The sequence below is a fragment of the Pyrus communis genome, chromosome 10 (assembly GCF_963583255.1).
Source record: "Pyrus communis chromosome 10, drPyrComm1.1, whole genome shotgun sequence".
Classification (NCBI taxonomy): domain Eukaryota; kingdom Viridiplantae; phylum Streptophyta; class Magnoliopsida; order Rosales; family Rosaceae; genus Pyrus; species Pyrus communis.
Genome location: NC_084812.1, coordinates 8,326,553 through 8,349,182, shown reverse-complemented (window position 1 = coordinate 8,349,182; position 22,630 = coordinate 8,326,553). Strand labels below are relative to the sequence as shown.

At 38.2% G+C, this 22,630-nt stretch overlaps 5 protein-coding genes and 1 pseudogene across 5 annotated transcripts; 4 read left to right on the top strand and 2 right to left on the bottom strand.

Moving 5' to 3' along the window:
* Positions 1-2,218: 2,218 nt before the first annotated feature.
* On the top strand, positions 2,219-3,921 carry LOC137749007 (AAA-ATPase At2g18193-like). The gene has a single exon (XM_068489186.1). It carries the CDS (start codon positions 2,320-2,322, stop codon positions 3,808-3,810), a length of 1,491 nt encoding a protein of 496 aa, XP_068345287.1. The 5' UTR covers positions 2,219-2,319; the 3' UTR covers positions 3,811-3,921.
* Positions 3,922-5,975: 2,054 nt separating this feature from the next.
* LOC137747800 (uncharacterized) lies at positions 5,976-6,323 on the bottom strand. Its single transcript, XM_068487945.1, has one exon. The coding sequence runs from the start codon at positions 6,321-6,323 to the stop codon at positions 5,976-5,978; it is 348 nt and encodes a 115-aa protein (XP_068344046.1).
* A 1,833-nt stretch (positions 6,324-8,156) lies between these two features.
* On the top strand, positions 8,157-9,648 carry LOC137748727 (AAA-ATPase At2g18193-like; annotated as a pseudogene).
* Positions 9,515-10,108, top strand: LOC137747799 (AAA-ATPase At2g18190). The gene is given in 2 exon segments (XM_068487944.1): positions 9,515-9,541; positions 9,644-10,108. Coding segments are annotated over 2 exon segments (492 nt in total).
* A 2,858-nt stretch (positions 10,109-12,966) lies between these two features.
* LOC137747490 (AAA-ATPase At2g18193-like) lies at positions 12,967-14,895 on the top strand. The gene is made up of 2 exons (XM_068487612.1): positions 12,967-14,047; positions 14,238-14,895. The coding sequence occupies exons 1-2, from the start codon at positions 13,058-13,060 to the stop codon at positions 14,691-14,693; spliced, it is 1,446 nt and encodes a 481-aa protein (XP_068343713.1). The 5' UTR covers positions 12,967-13,057; the 3' UTR covers positions 14,694-14,895.
* A 2,620-nt stretch (positions 14,896-17,515) lies between these two features.
* Positions 17,516-19,779, bottom strand: LOC137747491 (AAA-ATPase At2g18193-like). Its single transcript, XM_068487613.1, has 2 exons — positions 18,687-19,779; positions 17,516-18,122 (listed from the first exon to the last, which is right to left on the bottom strand). The coding sequence occupies exons 1-2, from the start codon at positions 19,686-19,688 to the stop codon at positions 17,739-17,741; spliced, it is 1,386 nt and encodes a 461-aa protein (XP_068343714.1). The 5' UTR covers positions 19,689-19,779; the 3' UTR covers positions 17,516-17,738.
* Positions 19,780-22,630: the final 2,851 nt, after the last annotated feature.

The window sequence follows — 22,630 nt, the reverse complement described above, 5'->3', positions numbered from 1 at the left end:
GCACCTCAGTGGAAGTGCTCTAAATAGGAACTCCCATTAGAGATATCCTAAGGCACCTTGTGCTAACAAGAGTTCACCACTCACTTTCATTTCAGGGGGAGATTGTGAGAGGATCCTGCATTCCAACAGCTACATTCATAAATAAAGATTGAAATTAATATCACAAAGAAACATGAAACTTTCAATAGTTAGGTAAGTACAATTTAACTAGCTCAAACAAGAAAACAAATTCTTACCTCAGGGGACTTGCAGTCAACTTGAATCAGCAATTTCTGCAGTAAAAGTGAACTCCTCTACACGATAACAGACTCTTCGCAGCAATTTTGTTTATAAAAACCACAAGAAAAGAAACTAACAGTCCCGGTTGACAAAAACAGAGGCACGTCATTATACAGAAACCCAAAGAAAAGGCATTAACATAACAAAATTTGCACACTTTCCACATGATAATTCATGTCCTTAAATATCTGTAACAACAGTAGCCCAGAAAACCAATGTATTCGTCAACAATTACCAACAATGGCCAACTCATGAAGCACCGAAAAGACCACAACTTTGATAGGACTTTGTTCAATCACTCCATAACTTTGGGCACCTGTGCTGTCTGCGGATAACTTTGGGCACCTGTGCTGTCTGCGGATAACTTTGGGCACCTGTGCTGTCTGCGGATAACTTTGGGCACCTGTGCTGTCTGCTGATAACTTTGGGCACCTGTGCTGTGCTGTATGCTTATAACTTTCGGCACCTGTGCTGTCTGCCGTGCATCTTTTGAGATAAATTTGAAGCTCCATCTCTTCCTGTTAGTGTTTTTGGTCCCATAGAAGGGTAGTCTATTATATTATGTGTTAATGACTTAGAGTAGTTGGTTTATGATAGTTAAGTTCTATTATTTAAATAATTTATCATCTTATAAAGAATATTGCAATTATCAACCAAGAGCATCTCCATCGACGTGCTCAATCTAGCTATATATCTAGACTTTCCTAACCATAATTCACAATTTCTATGCAACAAGAGAAACAAATTAACCTTACGTGCCAGACCGACGTGCACAAGCTCTCTTTTTTGGGCTTTATGAAATTTAACCCACTCGAGTGAGGAAATAAATTGGTATCGAATTTGTTATTCACGAGATTCGCATTAAGTTCTCTCACTTAAAATAAAAAAATGAATATTACTATATTGTAATACTAAATGACCACTTGAGAGCAATAGGACTTGGAGCATTTCTCGACTAGTCTTGAGAGGGTTCAACTCTTTTTCTTTTTATAAGGAAATGATTACCATATGTCAGTTTCTTCCTTTTACACACTCATGTTTAATTTAATATGATGGTCAAAAACAAAAACTTGTGGACGTATAAGAGAAAAAGAAAAAAAAAAAAACTTGTGTGTTTTTGAACTTTAATTTTTTTTTATTTTTGGTTAAAACAACAATATTCTACTCTAGGATACATGATTGTGCCAAGTCACATAATGAGCCATTGAGTTCAACAAAAACATTTACGTTATGGTCATTACCATAGGTACATATCTAGTGGCTATATATCATATTCATAGATTGGTCAAGTTGACCTTAGTTTTTGCTTTCAAGTTCTTTTGATTTGAGGACCTGTCATATTTAAATGAATAGTGTTCTCTTTGAAGCTTGTATTTTTTTTCTTAACATTCTAATATAACCAGATTTGAATGTTAAAGAAACAAAATGCAAGCTTCAAAGAGAACATTATTGATTGAAATCTCAAGGGTCGTTGAACCAAATGGAAAAAGGAATATAATTACTAATTAGGTTATAATTATTTGAAATTATTCCTTTGTTTTGATTAATTACATAATAATTGAAAAATATTACAATTAATTTTAGTATAGTATGATTGTGTAACCCTAAATAGAGATTGTAAGTAAGTTGCAGTTAAGTTGGTTAAAGCATTTGCTTATTCACTTGAGGCTGCAACCAAAATACTACATCACACGAGCCTTCTCCTTCCTCTCTCTCTAAAATCTAGGCCGCAACAGAAATACTACATCACACGAGTCACACCCATACCTTGTTTGTCCAAGTATAGGCTATAAACAATATTACGGCAAATTGAGGAGGAGAAAGTAATCAGAAGAGAGAAATTGCTTCTAGACTAAGCAACTAGAGAACTTAGCCGCGTCTAAATAATCAGAAGAGAGAATTTGCTTCGAAACTAAGCAAAAAAAGGTGCAGACTTTTTTCCATATTTGCTTCACAAAATTTAATTTTGTCTCTCATACTTCTCACTACAAATTAAAACGCCTCATTACTTCATTTTTCTGCACATCTTGGAAAAACAAAATGTTTACATCTCTCAATCTCAAAGAAATGCCAACAAACGTGTCCTCCTTGTTCTCAGCCTATGCCTCCTTCGCTGCATTCATGATGTTGGTCCGCACCGCGGCCAACGAACTCATGAACCTTGTACCCGACAGGGTCCGGGCGTACATAGAATCGGTCCTTCTCCATCTATTCACCCCTCTCTCGGCTGCCCATGACCTAACTCTGGTCATTGACGAGAACGCCGGCATGACAAGAAACCAAATCTATGAGGCCGCGGACGTCTACCTTCAAACCAAGATCAGTCCCTTAAACGAACGTCTTCGGGTCAGCAAAACACCACGACAGAAAACCATCAGCCTCGCCATCGAAAAAGGCCAAGAAGTCATCGATACCTTCGATAACATTGTCCTAAAATGGCGTTACGTCTGCATTGAATCCGATAATAATCCTGGTCATGATCAAAAACGTCAATTCGAGCTAATATTCCACAAGAGGCACAAGGATAAAGTTGTCCTCTCTTACTTGCCTTACGTGCTTGATCGAGCCAATGCAATTAAAGAACAAGACAGAGTTGTGAAAATTTATACACGAAATTCATATCCGAACTACGATGATGATGACAATCATGATTGGGGTTCGATAAGTCTGGAGCACCCGGCTACGTTTGAAACAATGGCGATGGACCCTGAGCTTAAAACGATGATGAAAAATGATTTGGACAGGTTTGTGAGACGGAGGGAGTTCTATAAGAAGGTGGGGAAGGCTTGGAAAAGAGGCTACTTGCTGTACGGTCCTCCCGGCACTGGAAAATCTAGCTTGATCGCGGCCATGGCAAATTATCTTCATTTCCACATATATGATTTGGAGCTTTCTAGTATTTACGGAGACTCGGAATTGAAGAGGGTATTGTTGTCTACTACAAATCGTTCGATTTTAGTAATTGAGGACATTGATTGCAGCATTGATGTCGAAAATCGTGAATCGGAAGAGCAACAACAATCATCTCAAACCAAATTGACGCTTTCGGGCCTATTGAACTTTATTGATGGTTTGTGGTCGAGCTGTGGTGACGAGAGAATTATTGTGTTCACTACCAACCACAAGGATCGGTTAGACCCTGCATTGTTGCGTCCAGGACGAATGGACGTGCACATTCACTTGTCGTATTGCACTGCAAGTGGATTCAAGGTCTTGGCCTCGAACTACCTTGGCATTGGTGACGAAAACCATCATTGGCTTTGTGGGGAAATTGAAGGGTTGATAGAGAGCGCGGAGGTGACCCCTGCAGAGGTTGCTGAGGAGCTCATGAAGAGCGATGACGCTGATGTGGTGCTCGAAGGACTTGTTGATTTCCTCAAATGTAAGAAGGCCGAGAGGCAGCGAACAAAGGAGGAAGAGAGTAACCAAATTAAAGATCAGGAAGCAGCAATGCAGAAAACGGATGTTGAGGACAATGTTAACGACGACGGCAAGGGCTCGCTGCATTTGAAAACTTTGAATATGATGTAATGGCTTGCTTTACTTGAATGATACAGAATATGTTAGGTTTTGTTCTGCCCTCTTTGCCAAATGAATGACTTATGCCGGACAATGAATCTGTCTTCTTATGAGAATTTTTAGAGATTCAAATTATTCAACTGGTTTTCTAAACTAGACACATGAATAATTTCATTCGCATTTTGATTTTCCATTAAAAAACAAGACACTTGTGGGCTTCCAACAGCTCGAGTGATAAGAGTATTTACTTCTCCACGTCATATTTTGTTTTTTATTTTATTATCCTCTCAAACAATAGAAAAATAAAACAAGCCTCAATCTACTTAATATTGTCGAGTAATATTTCTCTTCATTTATAAATTAGATGTCAAGTTCAGATATCATAAACTGTGAGTTCGTCACTAATTTATTCGGCTCACGTAAGCCTCAAAGATCTTTGATAGTAAATAGGCTATTGGGGATTTAGGCTTCCTTATTGTCCCTATCCTGTTTACATTTTGGGCCTCATCCGTATTGACTTTGACGACCTCGCATTAACCACACACGTAAATCACGGCTATGGGCCTTTAAGCGTTCAAAGGCTCAATATATCTTCCATTTTACATCTCAATTGTACTTAAGAAACCAACCACACACTTATCTTTCATAAGGTTTTAAAAGATGTTATGTGCTAGTCGGACAGTAGATTGGGACCCAACGCTTAGACAGTTAAACGGGGTCTAGACGGATTTAAGTAAATTTAATAGATATCGTATAATTAAATGTCTGCTTATACTTCCTAATTGCATTGTGATACATAAATTGAAAAGTAGAATGACATACAGTGTATAAGGCATTAGAACATAATGGAAAGTAAAAGTTATCTATTTTATATCTAAGTGAGAGTTGCAATCTAGACGAATGCCTAACCGGATATGGACGGACTAGGTAGTCTAGGCACCATTTTTTAATTTTCAAACTCTTATGGACTAATCGAAAGCAATTACATTGAATAAATCCAATTGAAACTACAAACATGATAGAGGGAGAAAAACAATGCATTGTTATCGTTTCCTTGTACATATACCCTAATTTTCAATTCATACCAAGCTGGTCTTCATTCATATAAGAAATGCTAATATTAATTGATCATAACTATTCTTGCTTGGGTTCACAGCTAAAATGAGGTGAAGGAGAGATTTTTTTAGTGTGATTGGAACATAGGATATTACACTACATGTCACTATATAAATGGTGGGATATGTGCGTTAAAGTGTTAATAACTTAAAAAATAAAATTTCCCACTACTTACATAAAAGGAAGTTGTATACCACTCGTATTCCCGTTACAATAAAAAAAATTCCAAGATGAAGGTGACAGCCTGACAGGTGCATCAAAATTTAGAGAGTCCCAAATCAAACTTCTAAGGTCATCTCCAACCGATCAAGCCAGAGGGTCATAGAGCTGAAAATAGTCCAAAATGACATGAAAACCGTCTCCAACCAAAAGCTAGGCCAAAAGGTTCGTGGGTCCCATTGGGCCACAATTGGAGAATTGGGTTAATCGACTCACCCAAACCAGCCAGCCAACCAGCCACGGGCGGTCCAACATTTTGAATCCCAATGGCTAATTGCTGACGTCAGATAGACATTAAATTTGATTTTTTACAATATTTTTTTTTCACAATTTAAAAAAAAAAAAAAAGTTTTAATTCTTTTTTTTTTCCTATAACTACATAAGCATTAAACAACATTAAATAACATTAAGTAACATTAAACAACATTAAACAATATTAAAAACATTAAATAACATTAAGTAACATTAAACAACATTTAACAACATGAAACTTAAACAACATTAAAAAAAAAATCATTTAACAACATAAAACTTAAACATCTATTCTATGCTTCTTTTGACCCAAAGATATGCAACAAGATCCTGTTATAGGTACTTGTTTGTGGCATGCCAACGTATCATCCTATGACGTCTCATGTACTCATTTAAAGAGATATTACCAGTTCTTGGATTCAAAGGCAAATTAGGCACATCGTATATTTTTGCACGAGCTTTTCTTGATCTATTTGGATCCTCTTGGTCATCATCAGACTCTCCATCAATATATCATCTCGCTCACCCTTCACAATCATCTTGTGTAATATGATGCATGACATCATGATGGAATTCAAATTTTCTTGACTTCATCCTCTTGTTGGTTCCTTAATGATCTTCAACCGTGCTTGTATAATACCGAAAACTCTCTCAATATCTTTTCGGTATGCCTCTTGGTGTAAGGTAAACCACCTTTCGGCGTCATCCGCAGGGTTTGCAATTGATTGGACAAGTGTCGCCCACTTTGGGTATATGCCATCTGCCAAGTAATACCCCATGTTGTATTGATGTCCGTTGACGTAGTAGTCAAGTTGAGGTGATTTACCCTCTGTTAGGTTATTGAAGAGGGGTGAACGCCCAAGAACTGTAATATCATTTTGGGATTCTGAGACTCCAAAGAAAGTATGCCAGATCCATGTGTCAAATGACACAACCATCTCTAACACAATAGTTGGCTTTCTCAATCTTCCGCTAAAGCCTTTTTGTCATCTAGTGGGACAATTCTTCCATTGCCAATGCATGCAATCTAATGACCTTATCATGCCCGAAAAGCCACGATCTTCAACTTTGTGAAGGAGCCGATCTAGATTTGCTTAATTTGGTTGACTAAGGTACTCCTTTTTGTAAAGCTGAACAACTGTGTGACAAAATTCACCAAGATTATTAAGGCATGTAGACTCAAACATACCATATATTGGAATTCATTGCAAACTTGAATTGAAAGAGATATTGGAGAGGGCAAAGTTAAAGGTGTGTGAATTATAGGCCAATATCCACCCTATTTATAGACATTTGAAGCTGAAGATAAGAAGTGTCACGCAGATAAAAATCCTATCTAAAATTCCCACAACCAATTACATCTCAGCATGTGGCACTTGAAATCCTATCCGAAAAATTATTGAGATTACTTATCAACAAGAAATCTGCAAAGTTACTCATAGATTGACACGTGACACTCGAAGCTTAAGACGTAAAAGTATTGAGATTCCTTATCGACAAGAAATTTGCAAAGTTACTCACAGATTGACAAATGGCACTCGAAATCCAAGACGTAAAATTATTGAGATTCCTTGTTGACAAGAAATCTGCAAAGTTACTCACAGATCGACATGTAACACTTGAAATCTGAGACATAAAATTATTAAGATTCCAACTCGAAAAATTATTTAGATTCCATCTCAAAAAATTATTGAGGTAGTTTAATTTAAGTAACCATATTAATTCAATTAAAATAACAAATTATGTTTGGCTTTATGGCCATTTGGCCCCCTTAGTTGGAGATGGTGTTTTGTCACAGGGCTATGTTTGGCCTATGACCCTCTAACCCCTCGGTTGAAGATGGTAAGAAATATGGCCTGACACTGTTTATTAAAATATTAATTTCTTGGGTGGCTATAAGGCTAAAATGAGTCATCTGATCCTCCTTCGGTTGGAGATGGCCTAAGACCATAATAGTGACTATTTTACTTTTACTCCACCTTTCCTTTGGCCGTAAAAAACCGCTGCTGCAACATCAGCTCAATAACCCAATTTAATTACAAAACAGTCCATACCATTCTTCTCTTAGCCAAAAATAAAAATAAAAAAAATAAAAATCATCACATCTATGAAAAATTTAGAACTCTGCTTCGAATCCGGATTCTTGCCAGATCCTCTTTGTGAGGATCTCAATGATCTGTAAATCATATTCGTTCATCATATATTATGCGGTCAAAAGTTATTTTAAATATTTTTATTTAAAATTAAATACAAACAGTATTTAATAAAAACTAATCACATAACATACGATGAACGAACACGATTTAGATTCTCAAGATTCTTACCAAAAGGATCGATCATGTTGGCTCTGCACCAAAGCACATGTCTCAAACTCTGAAAACAGACCTTCCCTCTGCGTCCACACCCACCAGCTCCATAAATTACAAAAGCGCTTTATTGCACTGTCAAAAAGTAATATATTTATGCATTATGTGACGAGTTTAATCCTCTTTATTCTAGCAACTAACTATTTAATAAAATAACTCTATTGTTACTGTTGGTAAAAAAAAAAAATTTAATGAAAAGTTGGCAGTATTGTTAATTTTAATTAAAAATTATATTTTTACACTAAAAAATCAATAATATTATTATTCACTTTACCCTTTATTTTATCAAAATTTTCAGACCCTTTTAATTAGTTTTCTAAAAAATAAAACAAGCTTTATAATTTAAAATTTAATTCCAATCAAATCCCTCTATATTTTCTCCATTTCAATCTCCTCCATTTTCCAACCCACCATTTTTCAGAAAACCGCCAAAAAATGTTCTCTCTACAACCTGAAGGACCAGATGCCGACAACGGCGTCGTCTATGTTCTCCGCCTACGCCTCCGTCGCCACATTCATGATGCTCTTCCGCTCCGTCGCCAGTGAGCTCATCCCCGCCCCCTTCCGCTCCTACATCTACAAAGCCCTAAACTACCTTTTTGCACCTCTCTTCTCCTGCGACCTCACTCTCGTCGTCGATGAGCTCTCCGGCATGACCCGCAACCAAGTCTTCGACGCTGCCGAGCTCTACCTCCAGGCGAAGATCGGCCCCCACACTGAGCGCCTTCGTATCAGCAAGGCTCCCCGGAAGAAGAACATCGGCGTCGCCATTGACAAGGACGAAGAAGTCTCTGACACTTTCGACGGCGCCGTCAAGCTCAAGTGGCAGTTTATCACGGAGACCAAGAAGGGGAAGAACGACAGGACATCCGAATGCGGTATTTTGAGCTGACGTTTCACAAGAAACACATGGACAAAGTGATTTCCTCATACCTGCCTTATGTTCTCACTCAGGCTAACGCCTTTAAAGCAGCGGAGAAGGTGTTGAAGCTCTACACCCGCCACATCTGGTCGAGATACAACGACGATGACGTGGCGAATTCTGAATGGGGGTCGGAGAACTTGGAGCACTCGTCGACGTTCGACACGATGGCGATGGACCCGAAGATGAAGAAAATGATTGTGGAGGATTTGGAGAGGTTTGTGTGGAGAAAGAAGTTCTATAAGAAGGTGGGGAAAGCTTGGAAAAGGGGCTACTTGCTGTACGGGCAGCCGGGGACCGGAAAATCGAGCTTGATCGCCGCCATGGCTAACTACCTCAAGTTTAATGTGTATGATTTGGAGCTCATTAGTATTTATAATGACTCTCAATTAAAGAAGGTTTTGCTGTCCACTACCAATCATTCTATTTTGGTCATTGAGAACATTGATTGTTGCAGCCTTGCAGGGTGGTTGTTGGCAACCGGGGTTCAGATTCAGATTCGGATTCTGATCCCGATTCGAACCGGAGCCGGGTTGGTACTCGTTTCCTGAATTTCTTATGTTTGATGAATAATCTTTTACTATATGTAAGGCTAAATTACGATTTTTTACTGCAGTAGGCGGAAACCCTTTTCCAATTAGGTTGTTTTAGTTTTGCCTTTATAATATACAATTGCAACTAATTCCTAATCAAGCTCCAATCTTTGTTATATAAAAGGGTAAATTACAAGTTTTGATTGCAGTAGCTTGATGATCCCTATTCCTCCTAGGTTCTTTTAGTTGTAATTTTGTAATTAACAATTGTTATTAAGGCCTAATCAGGACTTTTATATGTTAGTTTGATGGAATTTGGGCCTGTTTCTAGTCACGTAACTATGATTACACTGAAGTATCTTCCTTATTTATCGTATTACCGTTAAATGGGCATTGACATGGTGTTAGAAGTTTACGTGTGATGATCTAATTTTCAGGTTACACTATCAGGCCTACTGAACTTCATAGATGGGTTGTGGTCAAGCTGTGGAGCTGAGAGGATCATTGTGTTCACCACCAACCACAAGGATCGATTAGACCTGGCATTGCTGCGTCCAGGTTGAATGGACCTGCATATTCACATGTCCTACTGCTCCACAGCTGGGTTCAGGACCTTGGCCTCTAACTACCTTGGCATTCAAGACAACAACCGCCATTGCTTCTGTGGAGAAATTGAAGGGCCGATTGACAGCACAGAGGTCACCCCAGCAGAGATTGCTGAGGAGCTGATGAAGAGTGATGATGCTGATGTTACTCTTCAAGGACTTGTCAATCTGCTCAAGGGAAAGAAGGCCAAAAGCAAGAAGAAGAAAACATCGCTGCCGCAGGTCAAGAAGCAATGTCGTCGCAGGAAAGGGATCAAAAAGTTGCTGCACTTCCGTCTTCCATGGTCTAAATCCTGATGCTCCCATTTCCGAGTTTAATGTTTCAATCTTAGATAATTAACCCTTAACACTTTTGGAAAGCCATAGCTAGTTTCAATCTCTCTTTTGTGATACCTTACCTGATGTAGTGACTTGCTCAACTTGGTTCTGTGAATTCAAGAATGTAAACACAGGAAAATTAGAGGGAATTGCAGCAACAGAGTTAGACCTACCTTTTTCTTTGTTGTGACAAAGTGATATTCTAGTTTAATCTAAACTATGAGAAGAGCAATCCCCTACCTACTCTGTACTCAAGTTCAAATCCTCTTCTTTGTAGTTTAGTGCACCGTGTTAAAACTCGTGGTAGGTGGATTAGAAAACACTATTTATAAAGAAAATTCTTCTTATTGGAGGTGGCTTTAGGATAAAATGAGTGTTGGTGAATGTTTTATCGTCTAATAGGAGACCAGTTATTAATACAGTCTAGTAGTATTTTTCTTTTAACTTCTCAGGTTTGATTCACACGAATGGACTGAGACGTGTAATATTTGTGTTGGATTTGATACCCCTTATTGTGTAACTCGGTCAAATTCCCTCTACCCTTATTGGTCAATGTTAATGGATGTGCAAATTTCTCATGGAGTGTATTTGGGTGTCCTTTGCACTCACGGTGGCGGCTGATTAGGTTGCTTAATAAGCAGATGATTTATTTTATTTGTTTGTCGTGACGAGGGATCAAATAAAATTAATCATTTTGCATAAAATCTAAGTTGTTGCTTGATGAGTAAATAACCTTTCATTGGTGTCATCATCCTTCTCCCTATCACACCAATCTGAAATTACCAAAATGTTTTCGTTTGATCAAAAAAATCTGCTCACAATAGCATTCTCCCTGTTCTCAGCCTATGTCTGCGTTTTGCAGGATGTTGGATATTTATCACCAAGAAGAAAAAAAAGAAGTCCGGCGAAAGTTCGAAGCGCCAGTTCTTTGAGCTGACATTTCACAAAAAACACAAAGTGACGGACACCTTCTTGCCTTCCGGCGAATGCCATTAAGGAAGGTTGTGAAGCTTTGCTCTCGTCATTTATATTCGTACGATGATGGCGACAATGGTACATAGGGCTGGATAAATCTAGAGCACCCCGCTACGTTTGAGACGATGGCAATGGACCCCGAGATGAAGAAAATGATTGTGAAGCCTTGGAAAAGAGGCTACTTGTTGTATTGTCCTCCCGGCACTGGAAAATCGAGCTTGATCGCTGCCATGGCTAGTTATCTCAAGTTTGATGTGTATGATTTCGAGATTAGTAATCCTTCCACTGACTATATATTGAAGAGGGTGTTGTTGTCTACTACATATCGTTCGATTTTGGTGATCGAGGACTGGGGATCGATTGTTGCAGCGTTGATATACAAAACCGGCAATGAGAGAAACAAAACCCAACTTCTAACACCAAGGTTTGCTTCGATTCCTGCGGACGGTTTGAGCGGTCGGAAAATGATCAGGCCGAGTGTTCATCTTCATCGTTAATGATTAAGACTGAAGAGTTGGTAGGCTGGGCGTATTTGTTACATCACTCGGTAACCTACGTCTGGCGCTCGGTGATGAAGCCTCTCGGGTTGATATTGTGGGCCTTGTGACCCGGCCCATCTTTCTTTTAGATGTTTGTGGATCAAGAGTCAAAGACCATGTGTTATTTTTAATGAGACCAAAAGGGTCATGTGTGAAATGGACTTGTATCGATGTTAGTGTGAAAAAGTAAAAAGATATACGGTAGTTTTCTTTCACGTGTCATTGTATTATTAATGTGAGAAATAAGTTAAATAATCATGATAAAATGTCTATATCATATAAGTTGCTCTCATTGATCCAACTTGCACGTCAAAGATCTGTGAGGAAAATTCCCTTTTATTCATACGATTCAAATCATGTGGGACATAGCAATATTGTGCTCTTTATTATTGAGTAACACAACACTCATCATACTTTTATACCAAATTTGTATTATCTTTTTAATGAAATAAGACTCACCAACACATGTAGATTCATCTCTATTATAGAGATGGTAATAAATGTGGTGTGAAAAAAAATATAATAAGAGTAACATTTTTACGATCTCAAGTATACATATTAAGATGTTAAAGACCTAGATTAATGACAGTAAAAAATAAAAATAAAAACATTTTTTTTTTATTTTATTTTTTGTCTGGTCAATTTATCACGCGTTTTAAGGCAATGAAAGGTTGGCAAATTTGTCTGGAAAACTCCTTCTCTTGGAAAAAAAATTGACTACATCTAACTGCTTTCTCTCTCTGCAAGACTGAAACTCTGAAAAAAAAAACAGACAGAAAAAAGATATCGCTCTGCTTGGAGATTAAGCAACTTCCAATAATTAGTTGATAAATATAAATTGAGTAAATTATAGTAATGATCTTTTAATTTTAATTCAATTGGAACAAGGTTTTTCAATTTAAAATCTATTATCATTGATCTCTCAACTCATCAAAATGTGCAGCTATAGTCCCTCAACTAAAAATTCATTATCATTGGTCCCTCAACTTTTATCCAACTAGAGAAATGGTCTCTTAGTTTTAACTCAATTGGAGCAATAGTCTCTCAAATTTAACCCAATTGTAGCAATAGTCATTTCAACATAACTCATTTTGACAAAATTCTGACGAAGTTGACGAAAATGATCATAGCTATAGGTTTTGATGAGTTGAGAGATCCCAATTGTAACCATGATCCTTCCAACATAACTTATTTTGACAAAATTCTGATGAAGTTGACGAAAATGACCATAGCTACATATTTTGATGAGTTGAATGACCAATGGTAATAGATTTTTAATTGAAAAACCATTGTTCTAAATTAATTAAAGTTGAAGAATCATTACCACAATTTTCTTCTATAAATTATACATACAATTCGCTCTCGACTTCTCAACTTCTTAAGACACCACTTTGTAAGAAGAAGATTACAACACATGTTTTCTCTTAATAATCTTAAAGAAATGCCCACCACGGCGTCGTCTCTGTTCTCAGCCTACGCCTCCGTCGCCGGGTCCATGATGCTGGTCCGCTCCATGGCCAACGACCTCCTCCCGCCGCCCCTCCGCTCATACATTTCCTCCAAACTCTCTTACCTTTTCACCCCCCTCTCCTCCATAACTCTCGTCATCGAAGAGTACTCCGGCGCTGCCTGCAATCTGGTCTACCAGGCCGCCGAGGTCTACCTTCCGACCATCAACATCAGCCCTTCTACCAAAAGCCTCCGTGTCCGAAAAACAAACCGGCAGAGGAGCATCAGCTGCGCCATGGACAAAAACCAGCAAGTCGCCGACACCTTCGAGAACGTCAATCTAACATGGCAGTACACGGTGACGGAGAATAAAAAGCACGGGAACACATGTCAGTTCGAGCTCAGCTTCCACAGTAAGCACAGGGACAAAGTGATAGGGTCCTACTTGCCGTACGTGCTTGCTAGGGCTGACGCCATCAAAGAAGAGGAAAGGGTTGTGAAACTTTACTCCAGCCATTTGTGCTCCGAGTACGATCGTTCGTACAGCAAGAGGAAATGGGGTTCGGTGAATCTGGAGCACCCGTCGACGTTCGACACGGTGGCGATGGAACCGGAGATGAAGAAGATGATTGTGGAGGATTTGGACAGGTTTGTGAGGAGGAAGGAGTTTTATAAGAAGGTTGGGAAGGCTTGGAAAAGGGGTTACTTGCTGTACGGTCCACCGGGAACGGGAAAATCGAGCTTGATCGCCGCCATGGCTAATTATCTCAGGTTTGATGTGTATGATTTGGAGCTCAGTGGCGTTCAGAACAACAGTGATTTGAGGAAGTTGTTGTTGTCCACCACGAATCGTTCGATTTTGGTGATTGAGGATATCGATTGCACTGTGGATTTGCAGAACCGGGATAACTCGGAGGATAAGTCTCAAGACCCTACACGTTCTACTTCTAGCAAGGTCAATCTCTTCAGTTAGTACTTGATTTTTTGTAATCGCTTATATCTAATCCGATTTTTATTTCATACTTTGGTAATTTGTACATATTAAAGCCGTACTATGTTAGATTTTCGTCCCTCAAGTCTTTGTTAGATGATTTCGGATTAGATGTTATGTTCATTTGTTAACCCTGAAAAATTGGCTGCCGCAGTTGACGCTTTCGGGGCTACTGAATTTCATCGATGGTTTGTGGTCGAGTTGTGGCGACGAGAGAATTATCGTGTTCACGACCAACCACAAGGATCGGTTAGACCCTGCATTGCTACGTCCAGGGCGAATGGACGTGCACATTCACATGTCATACTGCACTCCAAGTGGATTCAAGGTCTTCGCCTCTAATTACCTCGATATTCATGAGGACAACCCTCATAGTCTTTGCGGGGAAGTCGAAGAGTTGATCAAGAGCACAGAGGTGACCCCTGCAGAGGTTGCTGAGGAGCTCATGAAAAGCGACGATGTTGATGTTGCCCTTGGAGGACTTGTCAATTTTCTCAAACGTAAGAGGATCGAGAGCGAAAAAAGAAAGGAGGAGGAGGAGGAGGCCAGAAAAGCGAAGAGGCCGAAGACGGATCACAATGCCAGTGATGAAGGTGAAGCAGTAGAGTAATAGCTGGTTCAACTTGGTTTCCAAATTACTAAAAAGAATCAAAGTACAACGACATGCAGTGAACTTGAAGGTTGTTAATTAGATATAGAGTTAGTAATTGAGAACTACTTAATTAAGCTAATTAATTGGGTTTGATATATGCTTTTTGGTATGCAGTTTGAAACTGGAAATAGTAGTAAACGTGGTAATTGGTTTAATTTAACTTAAGTCAATTTCTAGTCCTTTTCTTGTTGGGACTACCATTATTGTTTGTTGAGCTGGAAGGAGCTGTTGTGGTGCGATGCACATTGCACAGGCACAGTCCAATTTGGTCCGGAGGTTTGACTCACGTCTAGTATTTGGAGGACATGGATCCTCTCCCAGTTGTCCTAATTCACCTAGTCAAATCATCCGAGTTATTGAAATTTGATCTAGCGGCTACAATCAGAAGTTCACTTTAAAAGTTATAATAACTTTAGCCATTTGATCAAATTTAATGCCTCGGATGATTTAACTAGATAGATTAGAACAACTGGATCCGGAGAGGATCCATGTCCATATTTGGAAGTTGCACATTGCACATGCAACCTTTGGAGAGATTTTTCAGTGTACTAGTAGACGGGATGATACATCACGTGTCACTATACAAATGGTAGAGTATATGTGTTAAAAAGTTAATAACTTAAAAAATAAAATTTCTCACCACTCCTATAAAAACTCATGATGTACCACCCATGTTCCCATTACAATAAAAAATTTCTCCAGTCTTTAGAAGTTGTTTTTGGGCTGTGGGTATTATGGGCTCAAAAGTTTTGTTTTTGTTCTTGTTGGTTGAATAGGGAATTGTGAAAATTCTCTTTTTTTTCGCAAGTGAATAGTTGAGATTTAACTAAATGAGCTTTAATTTAATGTTGGTCGCTTTGTTGACCCAAAAAAAAAAAAAAAAAAACTTGGTCATTCTCTTCTATGAAATAAATGCGCAGGAGAGCAAGGCTTTAGAAATTGATACATTAATTGTGGAGGTTTAGTTGGGGTTGAGCATGATTTAGTTCAATTTGAATTTCTTTGAACATCTTAAAAATCGAGCCCTATATTTAACCGGATAGGTACATTTGATCTTCCACAAGAATGACCGTATCAATTTGATCAACTGAACCAATATACAAATGGTTTGATTTGGTTTGGTCGAGTTTAGTTTGGCTCACATTTATTAGACTTTTGAGAAATTGGGTTTAATATATCTCTTGTACAAACCCACCAATCGGGAATATCCTTGCTCCCTTCAGATTTGCCAACCGTTGCTCCCTCAACCTCTCTGTGTTGTTTTTTTGTTTGTTTGCTACAAGTTTAGAGGGAGATTGGTTACTCTCACCACCAATTTCAGGGTATATTCACAACTTCGAGCTGGAAAGGCCTATGCGTGGCACCTAACTGCTAGCTGCCACTGATTTACGTAGAAATTTACAAATTGCACACCAACAAAAACTGCTGGCAACAGGACTCAAACCTTGGTGGGGCGACACACAAGGTAAGGACCTTACCAACTAAGCCAACCCTTGTTTGCCTGAGCATTTATATCATGATCAATTCTATAAGATTCACTATAGAATCACCCATCAAGAATAAGACATGTAGAAAATAAAATTAACACAGTAAAAATAAGATAAACCGGTCTACTTAATTTCATATTAGATTAATTAGCCAAGAATCGTAAACCAACCCAAGTATACCCGGTTCAGTTTGATTTTGGGAGGTTCGAGCATCTCCAATGGGAGTCCCTATTCCCATCACCACTTTTGAGTACTTAAAAAGAATCTTTGTGTCCTTTAAGGAATATTGTCTCCAATAGTATAGAGTTCTTATAGTAGAAGCCCTAAATTTGAAATTTTACAATTTCATGTGATAATTTGATTATATGCACATTTTTTATTTATGTTAATTTTTTTCTGAATTAATTTAACATTACGTTGTTGTAAAATATTTTTATAAACATTTTAATTAAAAAAAATTCAAATCTTGACACCAAATGTTTTTCGCTTGTCGACGAAGTTTCCAAAAAACACTAGCATTCAAAACCTAGATTTTGTTTTTGGTCATCATTCAAAACCTAAATTTATGCTTGTCTTTTTACCACAACTTGAAAAATGATTGCGAGATACCAAACAAGCCCTTGAGAAATAATCCACAACGTTTGAAATTTTAAGGGGAGACGTCGGTCATTACCCATGTTTGTTTTCACGTTTGTAAAAGGCCATGTGCGCTGGGAGTTTGGTACAGCAGCAAGCAAGTTGTTGGGCCAGCTGCAGGCGAGCCGTGGGAGGGGACCAGGATTCTCTCCGGATCCTTTTTATGAGGATTAAGAGATTAATTAATCATGTATGTTCATTGTATTTCGCACGATCAGATTAGTTTTAGTTAGATATTTTTATATTTAATTTAAATTTTAAAATATAAAATGATTTTAAACTGTAAAATGTACGATGAACGAACATTAATTCTAGATCCCCACAAAAAGAATCCTAAGAGGATCCTATTCCCGTGGGAAGCGATTGAACTCCAACCGCACAACAAAAACCAAGGTTGTCAGTCTTGTTTTTTAACGAAGGTTGAGCCCCTATACAGTCCTTATATTTAGATATATACACCAAGTATTCAGTGAGTCTCATATACTTTAGAGACTCATTTGCCGATCCATTAGGGATTCATTTTGTCTTTATATTTGTTTTATACTCATTTTATACGGTGATTGTTCTTATTTAAGAACTCTGCTGGATGGATTGAGTTTGAGCTGGAATTCATACTGACACATACATTAATGTTGTGCTTACTAACAAGCATGCGAACTTAAGAATAAAAGTAAACAACATCATGATTAACTTTCGGTTAGCTTAATTAAGTTCAAACGAACTAACCAAATTAACGGGCACATATGAACAACAGATGGATTACTAATCCCAGGTTCAAACTGATACGACATGAAATTAACGTTGATGTCTATAAAAGCATAGATGAAAGAAAACTAGCTTAATTAATTACTCCTCTGAACCTTAATCTCCTTGCTTTCCCTTAATCCTCCGTTTCATTGCTCTTGGCGGCCTTCTTACATTTGAGCAGATTGGCAAGTCCTTGAAGAGCCACATTAGGATCATCATTTTTCATCAGTTCCTCAGCAACCTCTGCCGGGGTAATCTCTGTGCTCTCCATCAGCGCTTCAATTTCTCCGCAGAGGCGATGACGGTTGTTTTCTTGAATGCCAAGGTAGTTGGAGGCCAAGATCCTGAACCCAGCTGCGGTGCAATAGGACATGTAAATGTGCAGGTCCATTCGACCTGGACGCAACAATGCAGGGTCTAGCTGATCCTTGTGGTTTGTTGTGAACACGATAATTCTCTCGTCGCCATAGCTCGACCACAGCCTATCGGTGAAATTCAGTAGGCCTGAAAGTGTCAACTGCTATATCCAATTTGTCATAACATGTCAATGCATCATCATTAGGGGTGGGTTGAAAAAACAAACACAAAAAAAAAAAACAGCCAAACTGAGGCTTAAAAAAAAAAGAAAAAAAAGAAAAAAAAAAAAGAAAAGTGTCCAGTAAAAAGAAATCCGAAACGAATCGAACCAAAATGAACGTAATGTAATATCATCTTCACCTAGCTTTATATGTGCAATGCAAGCCTTATCCCAATGCATATAACATTTTGTGCCTTGCAACCAACTGATTTTGTTTCAGAATTTTTACTTTAATCTACTGTATTAGAGTGTGTAAATTTGTTACTTAATGTTACTCAGTATAATTGAGCTACATTAGATAAGCGTCTCAATGATTCTGATACCATGTTAAATTGAGTTATAACATCTATTCCAAAATCATCTAGCTAACAAAGAGTTACAAACAACAAGATTTGACGATAGTAAAATACTATTCATCTAAGATTATGGATTGAAGGTTAGTTAAATATCCACTAAAAATTAGATTAGACTAAAAAACTTACGAGAACTATTGAGGACTCTAACCTTGTTAGAAGCAGATCGTTGAGAGATATCTTGAGACCTTTTATTCGATTCCCGGTTCTGCATATCCACAGAGCAATCGATATCCTCAATTACCAAAATCGAACGATTTGTCGTGGACAACAAAATCCTCCTCAGCTCATTGTTGTTTTGAATGCTAGTGAGCTCCAAATCATACACATCAAACTTGAGATAATTAGCCATGGCGGCAATCAAGCTGGATTTTCCGGTCCCGGGCGGACCGTACAGCAAGTAGCCTCTTTTCCAAGCCTTCCCCACCTTCTTGTAAAACTCCCTCCTCCTCACAAACCTCTCCAAATCCTCCACAATCATCTTCTTCGTCTCGGGGTCCATCGCCATCGTGTCGAACGTAGACGGGTGCTCCAGATTCACCGAACCCCATGTGCACCTGCCTTTGAAATCAATATCAGACATTAAATGGCGGGAATAAAGCTGCACAACCCTTTGCTCTTCTTTGATGGCGTCAGCCCTAGCAAGTACGTAGGGGAAGTAGGACTCCATCACTTTGTCTTTGTGTTTTTTGTGGAAGCTCAGCTCGAACTGACGCTGTTCAACACCAGACTTTTCCTTCCTCACCTTGACACGCCACGTCAGATTCACATTGTCAAAGGCGTCTTCGAGCTGTCCGTTGTTGTCAAGGGCGAGGCTGACGTTCTTTTGCCGGATATTTTTTCCAACACGGAAGCGGTGAGTGGAAGGAGCAATGTTGTTGATGGTCCGGAGGTAGACCTCGGCGGTGGCGTAGACCTGGTTGCGTGCGGCACCGGATAACTCTTCTATGACGAGAGTTATGGAGGAGAAAGGGGTACTGAAAAGGCGAGAGAGTTTTGAGAAAATGTATGAGCGGAGGGGCTGTGGGAAGAGGTCTCTGGCAATGGAACGGACCAGCATCATGGATCCGGCGAAGGAGGCGTAGGCTGAGAACAAAGACGACACCGTTGTGGGCATTTCTCTGGGATTGTTGAGAGAAAACATTGTCTTCATCTTACAAAAAGGTGTCTTGTGGAGAAGTTGAGCTAATTATATATTTAAATTTTGAAATTTATATTTTAATTCTTGGAGGTAGCTTAGTGTCCAAGCAGTGATCTCTTTCTTCTGTCTCTGTTCTTAGAAAGTTTCAGAGAGATGCAGATCAAAGTTTGAATTGGTATTCATTCTTAGTAAAGTACACAAGCAAAAATGGCAAGACATACAGAGAGTACGAGCATACAAATTTCAGTGTCTAAACAAAATATCTTGCCTAATATGTTGTCCAAAAATATTTTCATTCACGTGAAGAATCGGTATATGCTGTACCACAGTGGTTTGAATTTTGACTATGTTTTCGAGATGGGAATTGTGAGTTTGACCGAGAGAAACAAATTGCGTGACACGAGTTTATACATGTCTATATATTATTGAGACGGAACACTCATACAAGTTGTTCTCTACATCTAAAATGAGAGAGAGAGGTGTTAGGTTTTATGTCTTGCATGCGCGCAACCCACTTGCAGAGTTGCGCAACATCAAAACATGAGTAACTTAAAACCAACCATGATCTGCACATGACATCATAAAATAAACAAAAAATATGATTACACCCCTTAGAATTCAATTTTGTTTAACTAAAATCCATCATGGTAAGTTTTTCTAACAAAAACCCAATGATTAGGCTCCAACTAAGTAATATCCATAATTAAGTTTGACTTGGCAAAATTTGTATTTTTTATGTCTAAATTACCCCTAATAACACTTACCTTGAGTCTCTCACTTATTATCTACATTTTATTTTACATTATTTGTCTTCAAATACCTTATGGGGATTTGGAAAAAAATTTAAATGTCATGATTCCTATGCATTTAATAACAAAAATTTACATGATACCATTGGTCCTTATATATTTGTTTTCTCATGATGCTAACAAGTAAATTAGTATATCCTATAAATATCAAAAAGTTATTTTATCCAAAATTATCAATATTTTAAATATAACATAGGTAAATTATTTTGCACAACATATATATAATAACAATATAATTTCCTAGTAAATTATGTAATAACACGTGCAAAATAATTTACCTACAAAATAAATAAATATTTTTATTCAAAATTAATTAAATACCAATATTTTGTAAAAAAAAAAAAAAAAAAAATATATATATATATAACAATTTACCTACATGCAAATAATTTACCTACAAAATAAAAGAATGTCGATTGATTGCACACTCTATGTAATAATAACAAAATGTGGCTAGTATATATGTATTATCACATGAAAAATAGTTTACCTACAAAATAAATAAATGTTTTTAGCCAATTGATTCAAAATTAAAGGTAGCGGGTGGCCAACCCACCCGGGGGACTGCCGAGCCACAAAATCCCGCGGATTTTCTAAAAATATCTCCGTTTTCTTTGTTTTTAATTACATATTATTTTACATAAAAATATAGATAAATTATTTGCACGCATATATATAATTTTAACAAAATGTGTGACAGCCCGTCCCGAATTAACATTTTCATATGTGTGAAGTGTGTTTAATTACCCTAAATCTTTATTAAAGTTGGACGGTTTGTTTGATTGTGTGGAATGATTAAAGACAGGGCACTGTGCATACACGGGTTGCACGTTTCTTCTCCTTTTCCTTTTCCTTTCCGTGACTTCCTCAAACCTGTTTTTCATTCTTCCTCTCTCCCCGTCAAGCTCTCTCTCTCTCCCTCACTCTCAAACACACGGCAACAACACCAATTCTTCAAAACTTCACGGATCGACGAAAATAAAATCACCATCTTCTTCGTTTCGACGATACGAGTCCAACCATACCAATTTCAGGTAAGAACTATAACGTTTTCACGTCGAAAATACGAACTCCGGTTTAGGTACTATTCATCAACTTTTTATTGGTTGATTTTTAGGACTTTTCAAGCTTATAGGAAGCTTCTTGAGGTCCTAAGGAGGCTTGGAGTAGTTCATTGGAAGTGTTTGGACGTAAGAACACGGAGAACGACAAGTTCAAAGTTTGGCTGGAGCTTTCTTTTCCGGCGAATCCACGGCGAGTTAGGGGTCGAGGCAGGTATGGTTGTGTTCGTCTCGTCAATACCTTCATTTTGATATAAAGTACGTCGAAAATGGTTAAGAAATGAAGAAGTTATGACACTTTGAAGTTTACCCAGAAATTCCGGCAAAACATCCACCTCCGGCGAAACCAGTCTGGCGACGCAAGGAAGAAGACGCGCGCGTGGGCAGCGCGTATACAGGGCGCGTGAGAGCTCCAAATTGAGTTCTAAAAATTGTCACGTGTTCGTGACGTCGTGTAGATCACCGTGGTATATTCATACACCCAAATTGAGCAACGTATGAGAAAGTTATTGACGAATGTTTGTGTATGTGCATTTAAATGTTGATTTTATAATTATTCTTTTATAGGTGAAACTTGTACGAACGACGAATGTAACCAAACTAGGCGTGAGGGTTACGAACCGGCTACTTATCAGTGAGTGGGCAGTTATTTTTCAGTATATATATACGTATGCTTGACGTATTTTCCAGAAAACGTATTTTAAAAGAAATACGAATTAAATATCCTGTCATATATGCATCATATTTTAATATGTGCATTACCATAATTATGCATACTGTTGCATGGTGCTGAGGAGGCCCAGGTAAGCTACCTTTGAAATACATTTGAAATACATTTGATATACGTAAGAAATACATTTGATATATGTATGAAATAGCAACTGACACACCCCGTCCCGAAGGAGGGCATGCTGGCCGTCACGTGAGAGTGACGTAACCATTTACACAGTACAGAAGCTTTAAAGATACAATTTCTAAGATGAAACACCCAAAGGTGAGTCCTAATTTTTGTCCATTCTGTCAGAACACCGTTGGATTCCTCGTAGCCACCAAGCTCTGATATCTTAAACCTGGAGGGGCGCAA